The following is a 20,804-nucleotide window of genomic DNA, read 5'->3' on the forward strand; positions in this document are numbered from 1 at the left end:
AGCCTGTATGCAAGCACAGGTCACTATCCACACCTCCCCTCCCGGGAGCCTGTGCAGCCCGCCACTGCCAGGGTCCTGTGATCCAGGGACAACTTCCCCAGGAGAATGCACGGCGCGCCTCAGGCTGTTGTAACGTCACGCCGTCCTCTGCCGCCGCAGGCTCGCCCCGCACTCCGTGCCCCTCCTCCCCCCGGGCCTGAGTGAGCCAGAGCCCCCTAATCAGCTGCTCCTTTAACCCCGTCCTGTCTGAGCGGGAACAGACGCCCTCTGGCGACCTACATGCAGAGGCGGGGCCAAATCCAAAGCTGAGTCCCGGGATCTGTGCGAACAAAGAAGACAAAGGGAAATTTCTCCCAGCAGCCTCAGAAGCAGCAGATTAAAGCTCCACAATCAACTTGATGTACCCTGCATCTGTGGAACACCTGAATAGACAATGAATCATGCCAAAATTGAGGCGGCAGACTTTGGCAGCAGCTGTAGACTTAGGGTTTGCTTTCTGCATCTAATTTGTTTCTGATTTTATGTTTACCTTAGTTTACTATTCAGAGTTTATTATCATTGGTAGATTTGTTTATTGATTTGGCTGCTAGCTTACTTTTTTAAAAAAATACATATATATTTTTTTTTTCCCTTTTTCTCTTTTTGTGAGTGTGTATGTGTATGCTTCTTTGTGTGATTTTGTCTGTATAGCTTTGCTTTTAACGTGTCCTAGGGTTCTGTCTGTCCATTATTTCTTTTTTTTTTCTTTAGTATAGTTTTTAGTGCTTGTTATCATTGGTGGGTTTGTTTTTTGGTTTTGTTGCTCTCTTCTTTCTTTCTTTCTATTATTTTTAAATTTTTAATAATTTTTAAAAGCTTTTTATTTTAATACCTTTATTTTATTTTATTTTTTCCTCCCTCCCTCCCTCTCTCCCTTTCTTTCTTTCTCTTTCTTTCTTTCTTTCTCCTTTTTCTCCTGAGCCAGGCAGCTGACAGGGTCTTGGTGCTCCAGCTGGGGGTCAGGTCTGTGCCTCTGAGGTGGGAGAGCTGAGTTCAGGACACTGGTCCACCAGAGACCTCCCGGCTCCACGTAATATCACACAGTGAAAGTTCTCCCAGAGATCTCCATCTCAATGCTAAGACCCAGCTAAATTCAACGACCAGCAAGCTACACGGCTTGATACCCTATGCCAAACAACTAGCAAGACAGGAATACAGCCCCACCCATTAGCAGAGAGGCTGCCTAAAATCATAATAAGGTCACAGACACCCCAAAACACATCACCAGATGCAGTGCTGCCCAACAGAAAGACAATATCCAGCCTCATCCACGAGAACACAGGCACCAGCCCTCTCCATCAGGAAGCCTACACAACCCACTAAACCAATCTAAGCCACTGAGGGCAGACACCAAAAACAACGGGAACTATGAACATGTAGTCTGTGAAAAGGAGACCCCAAACACAGTAAGTTAAGCAAAATGAGAAGACAGAGAAACACACAGCAGATGGAGGAGCAAGGAAAAAACCCACCAGACCAAAAAGATGAACAGGAAATAGGCAGTCTACCTGAAAGAGAATTCAGAGTAATGATAGTAAAGGTGATCCAAAATCTTTGAAATAGAATGGAGAAAATACAAGAAACGTTTAACAAGGACTTACAAGAACTAAAGAGCAAAGAAACAATGACGAACAACACAATGAATGAAATGAAAAATTCTCTAGAAGGAAATCAATGGCAGAATAACTGAGGCAGAAGAACGGATAAGTAACCTGGAAGATAAAACAGTGGAAATAACTACTGCAGAGCACAATAAAGAAAAAAGAATGAAAAGAATTGAGGACAGTCTTAAGAGACCTCTGCGACAACATTAAATGCACCAACATTCGAATTATAGGGGGGCCCAGAAGAAGAAGAGAAAAAGAAAGGGACTGAGAAAATATGTGATGAGATTATAGTTGAAAACTTCCCTATTATGGGGAAGGAAATAGCCAATCAAGCCCAGGAAGCGCAGAGAGTCCCATACAGGATAAACCCAAGGAGAAACATGCCAAGACACATATTAATCAAAAATTAATTATAAAGAAAAAATATTAAAAGCAGCAAGGGAAAAACAACAAATAACATACAAGGGAATCCCCATAAGGTTAACAGCTGATCTTTCAGCAGAAACTCTGACAGCCAGAAGGGAGTGGCAGGACACATTTAAAGCGATGAAAGGGAAAAACCTACAACCAAGAATACTCTATCCAGCAAGGATCTTATTCAGATTCGACAGAGAAATTAAAACCTGTACAGACAAGCAAAAGCTAAGAGAATTCAGCACCACCAAACCAGCTTTAAAACAAATGCTAAAGGAACTTCTCTAGGCAGGAAACACAAGAGAAGGTAAAGACCTATAATAACAAACCCAAAACAATTAAGAAAACGGTAATAGGAACATACATATCGATAACTGCCTTAAATGTAAATGGATTAAATGCTCCAACCAAAAGACACAGACTGGCTGAATGGATACCAAAACAAGACCCATATATATGCTGTCTACAAAAGAGCCACATCAGACCTAGGGACACATACAGACTGAAAGAAAGGGGATGGAAAAAGATATACCATGCAAATGGAAATCAAAAGAAAGCTGGAGTAGCAATTCTCGTATCAGATAAAATAGACGTTAAAATAAAGACTACTACAAGAGACAAAGGAGGACGCTACATAATGATCAAGGGATCAATCCAAGAAGAAGATATAACAATTGTAAATATTTATGCACCCAACGTAAGAGCACCTCAATACATAGGGCAAATGCTAACAGCCATAAAAGGGGAAATTGACAGTAACACAATCATAGTAGGGGACTTTAACACCCCACTTTCACAAATGGACAGATCATCCAAAATAAAAATGAATGTAAGGATACACAAGCTTTAAATGATACATTAAACAAGATGGACTTAATTGATATTTATAGGACACTCCATCCAAAAACAACAGAATACATTTTCTTCTTAAGTACTCATGGAACATTTTCCAGGATAGATCATATCCTGGGACACAAACCAAGCTGTGGTAAATTTAAGAAAACTGAAATTGTATCAAGTATCTTTTCTGACCACAACGGTATGAGACTAGATGTCAATTACAGGAAAAAATCTGTAAAAAATACAAACACATGGAGGCTAAACCATACACTACTAAATACACTACTAAATCTCTTGGTTAAGAGATCACTGAAGAAATCAAAGAGGAAATCAAAAAATACCTAGAAACAAATGACAATGAAAACACGACAACCCAAAACTTATGGGATCCAGCAAAAGCAGCTCTAAGAGGGAAGTTAGTAGCAATACAATCCTACCTCAGGAAACATCTCAAATAAACAACCTAACCATACACGTAAAGCAATTAGAGAAACAAGAACAAAAAACCCCCAAAATTAGCAGAAGGAAAGAAATCATAAAGATCAGATCAGAAATAAATGAAAAAGAAATGAAGGAAACAATAGCAAAGGTCAATAAAACTTAAAGCTGGTTCTTGAGAAGATAAACGAAAATGATAAACCATTAGCCAGACTCATCAAGAAAAAAAGGGAGAAGACTCAAATCAATACAATTGAAATGAGATGAAAAAGGAGAAGTAACAACTGATACCGCAGAAATACAAAGGATCATGAGAGATTACTACAAGCAACTATATGCCAAGAAAATGGACAATGTGCAAGAAATGGACAAATTCTTAAAAAGCACAACCTTCCGAGACTGAACCAGGAAGAAATAGAAAATATAAACAGACCAATCACAAGCAATGAAATTGAGACTGTGATTAAAAATCTTCCAACAAACAAAAGCCTAGGACCAGATGGCTTCACAGGTGAATTCTAACAAACATTTAGGGAAGAGCTAACACCTATCCTTCTCAAACTCTTCCAATATATAGCAGAGGGAGGAACACTCCCAAACTCATTCTATGAGGCCACCATCACCCTAATACCGAAACCAGACAAGGATGTCACAAAGAAAGAAAACTACAGGCCAATATCACTGATGAACATAGATGCAAAAATCCTCAACAAAATACTAGCAAACAGAATCCAACAAAACATTAAAAGGATCATACACCATGATCAAGTGGGGTTTATCCCAGGAATGCAAGGATTCTTCAATATACACAAATCAATCAATGTGATACACCACATTAACAAATTGAAGGAGAAAAACCATATGATCATCTCAATAGATACAGAAAAAGCTTTCTATAAAATTCAACACCTGTTTATGATAAAAGCCATCCAGAAAGTAGGCACAGAGGGAACTTACCTCAACATAATAAAGGCCATATATGACAAACCCACAGCCAACATTGCTCTCAATGGGGAAAAACTGAAACCATTTCCTCTAAGATCAGATACAAAAGTATCCTTTTTGACCCACCTCCTTGAGGAATGGAAATAAAAACAAAAACAAATGGGACCTAATGAAACTTAAAAGCTTTTGCACAGCAAAGGAAACCACATCAAGATGGAAGACAACCCTCAGAACGGGAGAAAATATATGCAAATGAAGCAACTCACAAAGGACTAATCTCCAAAATTTATAAGCAGCTCAATATCAAAAAAACAAACAACCCAATCCAAAAATGGGCAGCAGACCAAGAGGGGGAAAGGTAAGTTGGGACGAAGTGAGAGAGTGGCATGGACTTATATACACTACCAATGTAAAATAGATAGCTAGTGGGAAGCAGCCACATAGCACAGGGAGATCAGCTCGGTGCTCTGTGACCACCTAGAGGGGTGGGATAGGGAGGGTGGGAGTGAGATGCAAGAGGGAGGAGATATGGGGATATATGTATATGTATAGCTGATTCACTTTGTTATAAAGCAGAAACTAATATACCACTGTAAAGCAATTATACTCCAATAAAGGTGTTAAAAAAATAAAACAAAGGAATGCCTATCCAAAAAAAAAAAACCAAACAAAAATATGCAGGTGATTTCTTTACAAAAGCAGAATCAGGAACTCAAGTCTCCTGACTCCCTAGTTCAGCAACCTATTATAATCAAAAAAAAGAAAAAATGGAAAACTCATTGCTGAAAAAACTGTAATATTCAGTGCTGCTAAGAGTATACACTTTTGGTATATGAATAAATTTAAATAATCTTCCAGAAAATAATTTGGCAATATATATCAGGAGTCTTATGAATACATACGTTGAATACATATGTAATGTGATCCAATACCTATACTTCTAGGAATTTATGCTAAAGAAATTATTTAAAATGTGGATTTCAAATGTGGATAATTTACATACAAAGATATTCCTTTCAGGGCTATCTGAACAGCAAAAAAATGGAAACCTGAATGTCCAACAACATAGTTGTCCCTCAGTACTTGCAGGGGATTGGTTCCAAGACTCCAGAGGATACAAATTCCGCAGATGCTCAAGTCCCTTATGTAAAATGGAGTATTATTTGCATATAACCTATGCACATTCTCCCATGTACTTTGGCATACGGGATCTTAGTTCCCTGACCAGGGATTGAACCCAATGCATTGGGAGCACAGAGTCTTAACCACTGGACCGCCAGGGAAGTCCCATCCCATATACTTTAAATCATCTCTAGATTACTTATAATATTGAATACAATGTAAATGCAAAGTAAATAGTTGCCCGTGCATGGCAAATTCAAGGTTTGCTTTCTGGAACTTTGTAGACTGTTTTTTTTTTTTAATTCTTGATCTATGATTGGGTTGACTCCCTGCTGTGAAACCTGTGGATATGGGGGGCCAACTGTAATGGAAGGATTATATAAATTACAGTTGTCCAGAAAGTGAAATACTATGTAACCTTTCAAAATGTTTCCTAAGTACTATTAATCAAACTAGAAAATAAATGCTCAAGATATACTAAGTGGAAGAAGCTGAACTGTATATATAATAATAACCTTGATCATATGAAAAAATATATATATTAAAATATACTCTGTGGTATTGCTGAGGATTATTTGTTCTCTACATTTTCCATTAAAAAAATAATACATATTACTTTTGTAATCTGAAAAAAGAAGTTGTAACTGTCACTAGTAATAATTGATAATCATAGCTATGGCCATTAAGTGCCAGGCACTACACAGCAATTTATGCACATTCAGTCCTCACAATAACCCTAAGAGCAAAGTATCACCTCCATTTGCTGGATGAACAAATGAATTTCAAAAAGGCTGAATGACTTGGCAAAGGTTACACAGTCTATATGTGGCAGAGCCAGATCCTATCACTGAGGAATAGGGAGAAAAAAACCCGTTCCTCCACTCACTATACATCAGAGATTCTTAGATCCAAGCTTAATATACACACAGTAAACTGAAAGCAAAGGCAACTGATTAGACAGTCAACTATCACAGTGCAATCACAATGCACTACCTGTGAATCTGAAAAATCAGATAGTTCAAAGTCCTCCAAAATACATAATTTTGTTTTCTTGTCTTTGATTTGGGCTTTGATTTTGGCCACTTGTCTTGGTATATTTTCTAAGGGAAAATGTTCATCTCTGGATATTAGTATGTAATGTATCTAGTATAGCTGTAATGTACAGCTAGTCTCAAATCACAATACTCTTAGTGACAGATACAGCACCTCAATTTTGAGGTGAACATTTTGAAGCATTTTTGAAATCAGACTGAAGGCTGAGATTTAAGAATAATGAAAAGATCTATTTGCTAATTTTAAAGCATCAACTGGGTAACATCAGAAGTATGAGATCACTGGGAAGTCATTATTTTCTGTATTCAAGTTAAAGTTCACAAAGTATCATATTATACAAGAAACACCATTAAAAAGAAACTAATGAACTTTAGGTATCATTTCAAGCCCCTTAAAAAAAAATAGAAAGTTTATTTCATTGGAGTGAACATATAATTGCCTTCTCTAAAAATTATAGACTGATATCCTTATATCCTGAAAGTTTTCTTCTTAGTTTATACATTTAAATAGCTAGCGTAAAATTCTGGAAGTATGTCTGGAAATATATAAATGATATATATAAAGAAATTCTAGATAAAAGATTAACAACTTTTGAGATAAAATTATAAGCATTTTATTAGATAACAACGGATTATACATTTTAAGATAATGCTACATGAATAATTGTAAAAATACAAATTTGCTTGCTACTTACAGGAAATGGCTCCAATCCCTCCTGAATTACAAAGCCTTCAATAACATGGGTCAAGATCTGTGGCTTAACAATAGCCTGTGGAGGTTTGTTTTCTACACTGGGTATGCTACTAGGCATAGATGTACTATTACTCCTTGTGGTAGCAGCTGGAAGTAAGAGTGGAGGTGGAGGAACAGACACATGTGAAGGATCTGATGGAGATTTAATTACTGAAGCACTGACTGATGCCACAACAGGTAATTCTACTTGCTCTGTGGAACAAAAAAAAAAGTCATTTTTTTAATCTTTAGCATTCTGCCCAGGCAAATATGAAAGAAAATTCAAGAATAAATATTAGTAACAATAACAGTTAATATCTGGTGCTTTAAAAAAACATTCTAAGCAGTAATAGTTAATATCTGGTGCTTTAAAAAAAATTCTAAGACCTTTATATTTATTATCTCATTTAATCTCCACAATAACCTTATGAGATACATACTACTATTCTCACTTACAGAGGAAGGGGGTGACTTGCTCAAAGTTGTCATTCCAACTTTGGTTACAAAGAACTGTCCCATAAGACATGAAAATGTTTTAGAATGTCAATTTAAGAATAATTACTAAAAAAACTTTAAAATTTTAAGCTATACAGATACTAAATTCCCTATGTTTCTGTTTATATATTCCAAATGATATGGGGGGAAAAAAGTACTTTGAAAACATGCTTAAGAAAAAAAAGAATCATGAAATCCACAGAATAAGTAGAAATTTTAATGAATTATACAGGGCATTACCTTTATTTCAAGCTAATTCACATCCATGCACAAATGTTCTTTGTTGTTATCTTTAACAACTCTTCATTGACACCGTACATGTCAATTTGGGGGAACACTGTATACCAGGCAATTGCAAAATGTTGGGCTGGATCACTGTGATTCCTCCGCTTCAAACTCTGAGGACCACAATAAGACAGACCCACAGCCTACAATGGAGACTTTACCTCCCCATTCGGTAGCAGTAAACCTTTATTAAGCTGCACCAAAGTGGAGAGGCGGAACCAGCTGATAGCTAGGAATACCAGTGAGTACAAGATGTCTGAGAAAAATAACAAAAAAAGAACATGTGGTAAAGATAATATTACTACTTACTGAGCACTTTTGTGCCAGGTACTGTATAAATGTCTTACATGTTATAACACATTTAGCCCTCAAAACTAGCCTATGGGTAGGTACTGTTATTATCTCCATTTTATAGATGTGGAAACCAAAACACAGAAAGATAAAGCAACTTGCCTAGAGGCACACAGCTAATAAGCAGTGCAGCTGGGATACTAACCCAGGCAGTCGGGTTCTGGGTTCTGGAGACAATGCTTTTTTCATTGCTACGGTAACTCCTCTCCACCATCAGTATGAAAAGGATTGATATCACTAACAAAAATGCTCAAAATATAGCGCAGTTAGGTAGAGAAGAAAGAAAAGAAATCCCTATCGAATAAAAATTTCAGCTAACAAAATAGTGTAGTGATAATCGGTGTAGTGTCAGAAATGGAAAAGCTAACAGTTCAGACACAGTAACTCTGACGTAATTAATAACACTATGTAGCTTATCACAGCAAGATTACAGCCATAACTTAACCTGGTTCCACCAAATAATCCACCAGGATAAACTGTACTGGAAAAGCTATTTAAAGTCACACAATCCCTCATTAAGAACTACAAAAGAAAGTCAGCAGAGGACTTCCCTGGTGGCGCAGTGGTTAAGAATCTGCCTGCCAATTCAGGGAACACGGGTTCGATCCCTAGTCCGGGAAGATCCCACAAGCCGCAGAGCATGTGCACCACAACTACTGAGCCTGCGTGCCACAACTACTGAAGCCTGCCCACCTAGAGCCCATGCTCCGCAACAAGAGAAGCCACTGCAATGAGAAGCTCATGCACAGCACAAAGAGTAGCCCCCGCTCGCTGCAACTAGAGAAAGCCCACGCAGCAACGAAGACCCAACACAGCCCCCCCCCAAAAAAAAAACAAGAAAAGAAAAGAAAAAGTCAGCAGGAAATACTGGTTTGCTGATTTCCAGGAACAAATACACAATTGTACACATGCATTACCAGACTGAAGAACTCCATAAAAATCCTACCCCACATACCCAATTTTCACATATACTCCTAGAGGAAAAGGATAAAAGATGTAATGCTGAACTGGGACTAAAAAGCAATTTTTCTGTTAGAAGGAAAATATAAATCTATGGAGAAGTGAAAAATAAGATAAATTTTAATATCCCTTATAGATTTATAAATATTTGGTTACTTTAGAAATATAAAGCTGCATTAAGTATATTGTGGCTTATTCAGAAAATACTGCTTAGTATATGTTCTAACTAATTTTTGGATCATACATACAAATAGATCTAAATTTTGTTGAAAACAAAGTTGTAAGTTACTGACTTCTTAAAAAAGTTATTAATAGCTATGACTTGCCAGTTTATAATCAGCCGTTAAAATCAAAAACACAAGAAACATTGACATATTATAGCAGAACAAACACACAATTATTGGGGACTTCCCTGGTGGCGCAGTGGTTAAGAATCTGCCTGCCAATGCAGGGGACGTGGGTTCGATCCCCAATCTGGGAAGATCCCACATGCCGCTGAGCAACTAAGCCCATGCGCCACAACTACTGAGCCTACACTCTAGAGCCCGTGAGCCACAACTACTGAGCTCACGTGCCACAACTACTGAAGCCCACGTGCCTAGAGCCCGTGCTCCGCAACAAGAGAAGCCACCGCAATGGGAAGCCCACGCACCTCAACAAAGAGCAGCCCCCGCTTGCCACAACTAGAGAAAGCCCGCGAGCAGCAACGAAGACCCAACGCAGGCAAAATTTAATTAATTAGTTTTTAAAAAAACACAATTACTACACTCTCTAGATTTAAGACAACTGTGAGACAGAAACCCCAAGTTAACTGATAAGACTTTGCCACAGGTTACTCTGCCTATTCACAGTCTCATTTTCTGAGCAAGATCTATGAGCTTTTTCTACTCTTTTTTATGGATGCTTTTTTAAGAATTCTTATAGATTTATGAAGACCGAATCCTGGGTGGAAACAAGTCCCTCTATTTTTACAGGTTACTTTATTACATGATTTGATGAGCAACGTGTGCTTGCTTTTCCCCCCTCATATACTACAGAAACTAGTTAAGTATGAAGTAAATTAAAGGAAGATTCAAAAATCTACATTGTACTTAGACAATTTAGCCAGAGGGATGGATATGCCTGCCAGGATCTCAGACTACATTCCTGAGGAAATAATGTGAAGATATTCTTGAGTTTCAATATATCAAAAATGTTTAAATTTTCTTGAGTATCATTAGTAATGCTTATTAGGTAATTAAATCACAGTCACAATGCAAGGTTAGTATCCAATTAAACACATATTTCTGCCTTTAAATCAAAACTCCAAGAAATCTGCAGCAACATAAATCCATTTTCAGTGTATACGAACTACAAAGATTTAATACTATAGTTAGATTTTCTTAAATCTATCTTTTGAGGTATTATTTTGAATAAGCAAAGGCAATAATATTGAACTTGTCTTAAATATTTTATATAATTTTATTGACTAAATGTTTTCTATTTTTCAGGAAGGGAAAAAAGTTGGAGGAAAATTGGTTTTCCCCCTCCATGCTTTCCAGAGATTCATATTGGTATAGTAAGGGATAAAAGCTAGAAAGAAGAGAAGGGATAGAAATGTGGCATGCTGAAGAAAAGAGAGGACAAGGGCTGCTTTGGTAGCAAAATTCAGTGCCCCATTACAGTCTGTTTCCATGCCTGCTACAGTGGTTCTTCTTAACTGAAAGTGATCATGAAGGCCATGAGATATTCAATAGAATAAAATACTTACTACAAAGCCTGAACCAAGATTAGTATTATCTGGATAAGTGGTCAGTAAACTTTCTATAAAGGACATATGGTCTCTGCAATGACTCATCTTTGCTGCAGTAATGCAAAAGTAGCCATAGATAATATCTGAACAAATGAACGTGGCTGTGTTGCATAGAACTCTATTCATGGACAATGAAATTTGAATTTCACATAATCTTCACATGATATGAAACATTACTCTTCTTTTGATTTTTTTTCAAACATTAAAAAATTTTAAAACCATACTTAGCTCATGGGTCATACAAAAACATGCAGCAGGAAGGATCTGAAGTGTGAGCTATCATTTGCCAACCCCTGATCTAAATAAAATACTAAAAAAAAACCCTAACACAGAATATATCTTTTTTAGGACTTAGACACCGGGCTATAGATTATAATATTTTAGTAAAATACCTAGGATTCACAGTCACTTTGATATTACGAGGAGGAGTATAGAGAAGATTTACTTGAACTCGTAAGTAGTTCTGAAGTAGTGAATAAGAATTTGAATGCTTAAACTCAAGAATTTTTTAATCCACGTCCCTAGTAAGAATCAGTGAGTCTTAATTTAAATACTGTCTGGGAAAGAACACTTTTAAAAGCATTTACTCAGTCTGGATCACAAGCAATTATGACGAATGTCTGATATGACTTCAAATGCTTTGTGATTTTTTTTTTTTTTGCGGTACGCGGGCCTCTCACTGTTGTGGCCTCTCCCGTTGTGGAGCACAGGCTCCAGATGCGCAGGCTCAGCGGCCACGGCTCACGGGCCCAGCAGCTCTGCGGCATGTGGGACCCTCCCGGACCGGGGCACGAACCTGTGTCCCCTGCATCGGCAGGCAGACTCTCAGCCACTGCGCCACCAGGGAAGCCCATGTTTTGTGATTTTTGGAAAGTATAATTGAAATCTTCTGACAGAACTTTGATTTATTCTAGTTTTTAAGCTAGAAATAGCTTGACACATAAATCTGAACGGTCATATGAAACACATCTGTACAAACTACTAGAAATTCAAAGGCTGAAATACGTTTTTGATTTGGGTAGTTCCTCAACAACTGTTCTAATTATTCCTCATCAAAAAAAAAAAATTCTTGGGACTTCCCTGGTGGCGCAGTGGTTAAGAATCTGCCTGCTAATGCAGGGGACACGGGTTCGAGCCCTGGTCCAGGAAGATCCCACATGCCGTGGAGCAACTAAGCCTGTGCGCCACAACTACTGAGCCTGTGCTGTAGAGCCTGCGAGCCACAACTACTGAGCCTGCATGCCACAACTACTGCAGATTGCGTGCCTAGAGCCCATGTTCTGCAACAAGAGAAGCCACCGCAATGAGAAGCCCGCACACCACAAAGAAGAGTAGCCCCCACTCATTGCAACTAGAGGAAGCCCGCGCACCGCAATGAAGACCCAATGCGTCCATAAATTAATTAATTAATTTTTAAAAAGTCTTGAATTCTAATCTATGTTTTGCAGCAATTAATTACACAGCAAATTAGTTTAATACCACCTCTATTGAAAAAAACCTTTTTCCGTTACTAACATTTCTCTAATAGAAAATTTCCCCAAATTCAGGCGTTTTCTCACCTAATAAAGGATGCTCAGAAGTCAAATCTTCTCCTCTCCCCACAGTTATAGCTGCTGGAGACAATGTGGGTGGTGGTGGAGTTCTATCCATTCGGACACATTCTTCTGACTCCTCTGGCATTTCTTCTTCACATACATCTTCTACTTGATAAACCTGCAATGACAAACCACGTTGCCTAAAAATGTTTCTAAAACACATTTGATAAGGTGTTCTTAATTTAATTAACAAAATAAATTCCGAGTGTTTTAAAAATTAAAAGGCAAAGTGACTATTTGACAGATTGAAAGGAAAACTTTAAAATCATTCAAATGAAGTTTTTCATAATCCTTGACGATTCATGATACTTGATGATATTTCACTGAAAGCAAGCTGTGGATCAGTACCTAGGCTATAAATCACTAAGGTTTCCCAGAAGTGATAGTCAAGTCAGGACACATTTTTAATTTTGTTAATTTTTTAAAATGTTTTGATTTTATACACTCAAACAACTATTTGGGGAATTTACTATAGTTTCTGTTAACTTCCACTGTCATAAATCAAAATAGATACTAATATTTTTCACAAGCATGTTAAGTAAATCTCCAAAATGACACCTATTATATAAGGAAATGCACTGTTTAAAGGACTACATCCCAGGTTCTTCTTTATTATATTTATGTGAATTAAAGATTAAATTTTGAAAAGTAATGTCTGAGTACCCACAAAAAAGGTATGTGATTACATGTTTAATCTTCTGATCTACTCAAGAATCTAATGAATTTTTATAAGCTAGTATCAGTTAAACAGAAAACATCTGTCCTTGAAATAACACACACACAAACCCCCATCCTAAACCATTTGACATATTACTTTTAGTTCTTTAATATTGTTCCATACTTATAGAAGAAAGTTACATCTTTAACTACCTTGTTATCCAATGGTAAAGATAATACTTAAGAAGCAAACATGGACTCAAAAGTACTCTGAGAAGGAACTTTAAAAACGTCTAACCTATTTGATTTTTTATTAAACTTAAGGCTGAATTTTCAAAGTCCACTTGTAGAGACTGACACAGGTATTTATTTTAATTTGTCATCGTTTTTTATTTAACCATTATGTTTGAAAGATGACAGGTCACTAAAAACAAAGCCACAAAGCAATTTACCCCCTTCTTATATGTACAAAGTTTATTACTTACATTTATAAAAGTTGTGAGTTTCTAAGATAACCTACCCAAACTGATTAATATTTCTAATAAATATCAAAACAAATAATGTTTCTTCAACATTCACAAAAAACTTTTAAATGATCTAATATTGTATATATTTTTAATCAAACTATTGAAAAAGTTTGATTTGAAATTAAATATAAAAACAATCAATATTTCTGAAACCAGCATAAACAATGTGTGATAAAAAGGACTTGAAGTTTTACCTACAAAGGCATATCTAACAACAGCAATAGAATTTAAAAATCAAAACAAACAAAAAAAACCCCCTAATTTTTCAAGATAATCTATTCAGAAAAAAATAGCTTTCTTTTTTTTTAAATTAAAAAATTCCTTTGTTACTGATAATTTTATATCAAATATAATATCCAGAGCTGTGATTCGAATCAGCTACTAAGTAGGCAACATTTTTAAAAGTTATTTGCTCACAACCCTGAATCTGGAAACCTGTTTCACTAAGAGAGAGTCCTTGCCTCATGTCTGGATCCTCAGGAGTGAAAGCAGTCGTTCATTACTGTACAGCGCAACAATGATAGCTGCTAGTATCTGTTCATGATAATTTTTTTTAAATGATGATAATGTCCAATACAGGGAAAGTCATCCAAAAAAAAGTCCTGGGGGTTAAAGGAAAAACAAAAAACAAAACACTTCTAGTGAGGGGCACCTGCTGTAGTAGTGATTACCTTAATTTGGCAGAGTGGTGGGGATGTTGATTCAGAGGTAATTAGGCAAGTAATGGTTGTATCAACCAGCTCAACTGTATCTATGTAGCATTCCTTTATTAGATATTACTTTTCTTCCAAAGATCATCTTTTCATAAAATGCTGAAACTCTCTCTTTAATATTAATGCTGTCACAAGTTTTTCAAACACCTACTACAGTACCTTTTAAGGAATCAAAGATCATGCATGATCATGCATAGTATTCTGATTTTTAAAATATAATGAAAGAGTTTTAAAGGATTAAAAGAGGCAAACACAAATAACATATTCTGAAATAATCCAACAAAGAATACTGTAAAATATTTTTCGTTCTTTACAGGTAAGCCTAACTGTACATACTTTCTTCCATATCTCCCATGTAAAGGCAAAGTAAGTTAAAGAATAAAAGAAGTAGGCAAAAGCAAATCTGTCACAGACATCTGGCACCATCAGCATAAAAAAAATCTAAGTGCGACAACTAAAAGACTGAATAAAGCAAAGGAGTGAAAGTTTTGCTCACAAGATCATTTGGAAACTGTACATCACAATTTCCCTTTAGTTCATAACTATGACTACTCTAAAACTAACACTGGCTGCCAAACTTACCTCAATAAAGTACATTAGTCCCATCTGTCTCCTTTCCCTAAATAAACTGTGGAAAACATTTATTAGTTCTAAATTATCTACACTTACCATATCTTACTTATCATACCTAAATGTCAATGAAAAATCTTTTAAAGAAACATACTGATGTTACTTTGAAAATTCACTTATCTTTGAAAATTTCACATCTCTTAGAAGTATCTCTCTACCTTTGAATATTTGAAACAACCAGGAAATTGTGAACGAATGTGTACTTCATGAAGAAATGGGATGGTTAAAAAAATTGATTTGATAAAGGTAATAACAGAAAAATACAGCAATTTAATAAATAGGCTATGGTACTCAAAGAAAGGTAAAAGATGAGAACGATAACATGGAAACATCTGCAGCAAATATGACCATACCAGTGATAGCAGAGAAAGTTATTCTTCTCATGAAAAAAAAATTCCAAAAATGAGGTAACATAAATTTAAAAAAAACCAAAATTAACAGAGGGCAGAAAATAGTAAGATCCTAGGTATTTTTAACTTTAATCCAAGTGTTGTTATGTTTTTGATATTTCTATCCCAAACATGTTCCTCCAAGGTCTGCCCTAACAAAAATAATTAGAAAAATATAAGGCATATAGAGAAACTTTATTTTTTTACTTGTTAAAAACCAATTAATTGAACTAGAAAGTGAGAATATAAATTCAAATTAAATTTGATTTCTTTGAAGGTACTGTACACTTTTAAGCCTGTGTTTTTATATTACAATATCCATTGTAAACTCTTCAAAAATACATTAAAAGAAAATATAGAGACATAATAATTGAAATACAAACTTATTTCTAGATGCCCATTGTTGTCTTTGTCAAATTCTGTTCTTAATAAAAGTGAGTAGGAAGTGGAATTCAATCTCTTCATGCCTATTAAGATCAGTCAGAATGACAAGAATAAAGAATCTATAAATTTGCATCCTGAGCACCAAAATGTTTCCCATTAAGGAACAGACTTTGAAACCCCTTTCCTTTCTGAGTTTATGGTTACTAGCCTTTAAGTGATAAAATCTCTTTAGTGAGGTTTGATATAAAACCTCCTTTGGGGGGCGGGTGGTGTGATGAACTGGGAGATCGAGATTGACATGTATACACTAATATGTATAAAACAGATAACTAATAAGAACCCGCTGTGTAAAAATAAATAAAATTCAAAAAAAGTAAAAATAAAAAAATAAAACCTCTTTTGAGAATATTGTTTTCCTCAGTTATAAATTAATTATGAATTTGATCATTCTAACGTTTAGAGACCTTATTTCAATTTTTATTATAAATTATTTTATAAATTTTAAAAGTCCTTTATAGAATGTTTAAAAGAAAAACATTTTTCAGGATAATTTTCCTCTGTAGGCAGTATGTACCATTTCTAGAGGTTTATTTTGATAAATTTCACCACAATCTCAGTTACTCAAAACTTTTACTCCTCCCAGTGGATTTTTTCATCCTCAGTATTCAACTCATCCACTGAGATTTTCTTAGCTTTTTAAATGAGAAATATTTTAAGTATATACTCTCCCTTAGTAGAAATTTAAAAATCAGTTTAATAATTCTAAAAGATGGCCTACAGTTAATGTTTTTTTTGCAAAGTTGGATTCTTTCCTAGAATAACTGGTTTTTACAAAGTTTTAATTACAAAATACAAGTTTACCAAAAAATTACATCATACAAGCATACCTCCACCTTGAAGCAAAAGCCCCATAAAGGCCTAGTACTTCAGAATGCATACAACCAAAAAGGTTAGCTAGATAAACCATACGTTTAAGAACATACAAGCCAACAGAAGGGATCTATGAAGGATAATCACCTTAAGAGAAAAAACTTTGTGCAGATGACACTGGTTCAAATGCATTCCCTTGGGGAAAAAAAATCAACTCTGTAAAGATAGCAGATGGATTTGTTTAAATAGTAATAAAATTAACGAGGGACTTTAATAACCATTACAAATTATCAAGCATGCAACCATACTACAACAAAAGGTTTTTTTTTTTTTTTTTTTGCCCATACAGCATGTATGTCAGATACTGACAGATGGAAATTTCAAGCTTTTTAAATTCATTGGCATTTAGATCTAATGATATAACATAGCGTGGGAGAAAACTGTTTATACTTTCAGGTCGGCAAGAAAGTCAAAGAGCTTCCAAGGGCTTACCACTGGTGGATCAACGGATGCTGGTGGTTGTACTTGTAGGTTTACCGCAACAGTCTGTGGAGGAGGAAGAGTCTGAAATGGCAACTGGACCAAAGCTTCTGCAGCTGGAAGCTCCTCTTCTGACACCAAAGCATTCTGCACCAAAACCTGGCCCTGGGACAGAATTTCAGGCTGCACTTGTAAAGATTGCATAGACTGCAAGGGCAGTGGTGGAATCTGAGCTGGAGGAGATGTCGACATCTGCGGAGGGGTTGCAATTGGGATTGGAGAGGACTGCAGGGTTGAATATTGCTGGTGTGATGCTGGAGACACAATCTGCTGACCTGGGGACACCAAGGTGGACTGCTGAACTGGGCCAATGTGTACAACAGGGGAAGCTGGAAGTGGAAGATGGGATGGAAGATTCAGCTGTGCTGTAGGTTGCACCTGATTAGCAGTGGACTGCTGCAAGTTTGACCCTGGCTGGAGAGCTGATGACACAAGTGGGTGTGGCTGAATAAGTGCTTGTGGATGAATAATTATAGTAGGAGACTGACTTGGTGAATGAGGTGGTGGAGGAGACACCACTACAGACTGCTGTGCTGACTGTGACTGGCTAGGAGACACTGGTAAAGGAGGGGGATGACTCTGAATTGGGGAACAATGCTGTGACTGGGCACTACTGGGAGCTGGAGGCAGGCCGTGGTTTTGGAGTGGTAAACAGTGCTGGGATGGTGGTGGGTCTTGAGTTGGACTCTGAAGTGTGATTGGCTGAATTTGCTGTTGCTGCTGCTGTAGCATCAGCTGATGGTGGGAAACTTTGGGAGGTGGTGAATGAAGAGGAATCTGCTGATGTTTTATTAGAGGATGAGGCTGAATTGGAGGATATGAAGCTGTGAGAGAAAAAAATGACAATTAGTATTTATTTCAAAAGTAATCACATAAATTTTAAAATAAATCTAAACGAGGAACGTTTTCGCATCAGAAGGTCATAATCATCAGAAATCTATTACAAGTCTTCCCAACAAGAATGGCTCAAAAATGTAATGACAAACAACTTTTCCTTGGAAAACTACATAATTTCATAAAACAAACTGTACTGTGATAAGTTCCAAAAGAAAACTGCCTAAAACAATTGATTCATAAATCTGAATCTACACGATTTATTCTTATTAAATTTTATATGTCACCAGAATATTTCCATTAACTTTTAACAAAGTTTATCCACTTGAATTCCTTCTCTGGGAAGAAGAGGAGTGTAACTGAACAAGTGTAATATAAATAAAGATAACTTCAAAATCATAAAATAAAGGTCTCATCCTTTCTAATCCATGTCTAAACATTCTTCCAACTAACCGTCAATGTAATTACCTATAAAGCTTCCCAAATAAGTTCCCCAATTTGAACCAAGATGAATAGTTGGTACTATTTGACCCAGGAAAATATTTTGTACAAAAAGTTAATTTACTTAAGCAAAACACATGTGTGAATCCTACAGCATGGTTAAATAATCACAGTAACTAAGAAATGAAATTTCAGGGGCCATTCCAAATCCAGGAGAGCAATAGTTTTGCTTGCAGAAAAAATGACGCAATCAGCCATGCTGTCTAGACAAATGATCTTGTTTTACTTCTCTCTCCCACATACACTAAAAAAAAACCTACAGTAATCTATAAGTGATAATACCAGTTTTCTCCACAAGGGAGCCACTCATAACAGGAAATATATATGTAAGAATTAGCAAAATCAAGTAGAAAGTAGTTTCCACATCATTATGCCTCTTCTGCATACTGACTGGTGCATATGTTCACACAGAGGGAGATGCTGGTGAAATCCTCTCTATCTAAATAAGAATGGAAACTGGGTTCACTAGAAGATAAACTGAAGATTACTTAATATTAATATCATGTAACATTATCACATTTAAAATATACCTAAAGACAGGCAAAAGTTTTTTCTTAATCTCAGACTGTAATGCCTTGTATCTATTTTTACATTCAACCATTATTTGTGACAAAGACCTTATAAAAAATTCTAACAACTTTTTTCAACCTTTCTGTATTTGGTTCGTTATTATCTGAAATTCTGGAGATTCTTTAAGGAAATTAACATCTGATTAACATCTCAAGAAAGAAGCATTTAGAAGGTTCAACAAATACCCACGAATTGTTAAAACAAAATGGAAATTAGATCTAAAATTTCATCTAACAAAGTAATTTTCATATAACTAGACTAGCATTTCAAACCAAGACTGAAAATTTTATGTCAGCACTTTATAAATGTGTTGATAAAGACTCTCTATTATAGAGTATTCCAAAAAATCTTGGACTTTTATAGAGTACGTTTCCACCAAGGGGCTTAAGATGCTTTCACATCTCTCTCCTTTGCACTCACAAAATGCCTGTTGAGTAGGTACCCTTTTACAGATAAGGAAATAGAGGTTTAGCAAAGGCCCACTTTAATTCAATTTTTAAGTTATAATTAAAATTTACCATATTCTTGAAGTACAATGGAGATTATATTCATGGGAATAAAAAGTCTTTCTGCGCTCTAGCAAGTAAGCAATCTTTGCCTTCTAGAGCTGGTAATTCAATACAGTAAGTTATCCTTTCACCTAAATAAAATTTTTCTTTGATCAGAAATCAAAATGAGTCTATATATTTTATATTAGTCCATTAAGTCCAACTGACAAGCACATATACTACAGAATAACTGAGGATATCTTAAACAATACTTCCATATAAGAAAAGTCCTAGTGTTCTGGAGAATCATGACGTGTGTTAATTTCTCTGATTTTAATAAACACTTTAGTATTGTCAGGGTGGCCTTATAACTGGAGAATTAATGTTTGGCATCATCTCTCACATATGCAGCAGAACCTTTTATTATTGCAAATAATTAAATATATTATTGTAAATTATTAAATATATTATTTCATTCAGTAGTTACTACAACCCCATGAGGTACACAAGGTACTATACTAATCCAGTATATTGCAAGTGAAGAAACTTTCAGTAGTGAAGTGACTTGCCTAAAATCACCTGGCTATTAAGGGGCAGCGCTGGGTATAAAAGAATCCACAGTCTTAGCTGAGTCTAGGTTCCTATTATGCTCTGAATGTATGTGTCCCCCAAAATTCACGTTGAAGCCCTAACCCTTAATGTGACTGTGTTTGGTAAGGGGACCTCTAAGGAAGTAATTATGGTTAAATGAGGTCAAAAGGGTGAGGCCCTGACCCAACAGGATGAGACAGAAGAGAACTCGATATCTTCTCTTCTTGCACTCAGATGAAAGACTGTATGAGGACACACTAGAAGGCAGCCATCTGCAAGCCTGAAAGAGAACGCTCACCAAAAAGCAAACACTGCCAGTTCTTGATCTTGAGCTTCCCAGCCTCCAGAACTGTGAGAAGATAAATTTCTGTTGTTTAAGCCAGTGGTCCCCAACCATTTTGGCACCAGGGACCACTTTCATGGAAGACAATTTTTCCAGGGA

The 20,804-nt window shown here is 36.1% G+C and overlaps 1 protein-coding gene across 12 annotated transcripts in view; it reads right to left on the minus strand.

Moving 5' to 3' along the window:
* Positions 1 to 20,804, minus strand: part of PHC3 (polyhomeotic homolog 3) — an 83,387-nt gene that overhangs the window by 25,901 nt on the left and 36,682 nt on the right. For 9 of the 12 annotated variants that reach the window (XR_003001668.1, XR_003001669.1, XM_024734055.1 and 6 more), the window contains 4 exons: positions 17,331 to 18,202; positions 16,986 to 17,033; positions 12,633 to 12,786; positions 7,153 to 7,403 (listed from right to left, as the gene is read on the minus strand). Coding sequence is in view for 10 of the 12 variants with exons in the window: in XM_024734055.1 (XP_024589823.1) it covers positions 7,153 to 7,403; positions 12,633 to 12,786; positions 16,986 to 17,033; positions 17,331 to 18,202 (1,325 nt within the window). In the remaining 2 variants the exon portion in view is untranslated. The remainder of the gene's footprint in view (positions 1 to 7,152; positions 7,404 to 12,632; positions 12,787 to 16,985; positions 17,034 to 17,330; positions 18,203 to 20,804) is intronic. The other 3 variants (XM_024734059.1, XM_024734057.1, XM_024734063.1) reach the window with 1 other exon arrangement.

Source organism: Neophocaena asiaeorientalis, unplaced genomic scaffold (genome assembly GCF_003031525.2).
Source record: "Neophocaena asiaeorientalis asiaeorientalis breed wild unplaced genomic scaffold, Neophocaena_asiaeorientalis_V1.1 scaffold280, whole genome shotgun sequence".
NCBI classification, from domain to species: domain Eukaryota; kingdom Metazoa; phylum Chordata; class Mammalia; order Artiodactyla; family Phocoenidae; genus Neophocaena; species Neophocaena asiaeorientalis.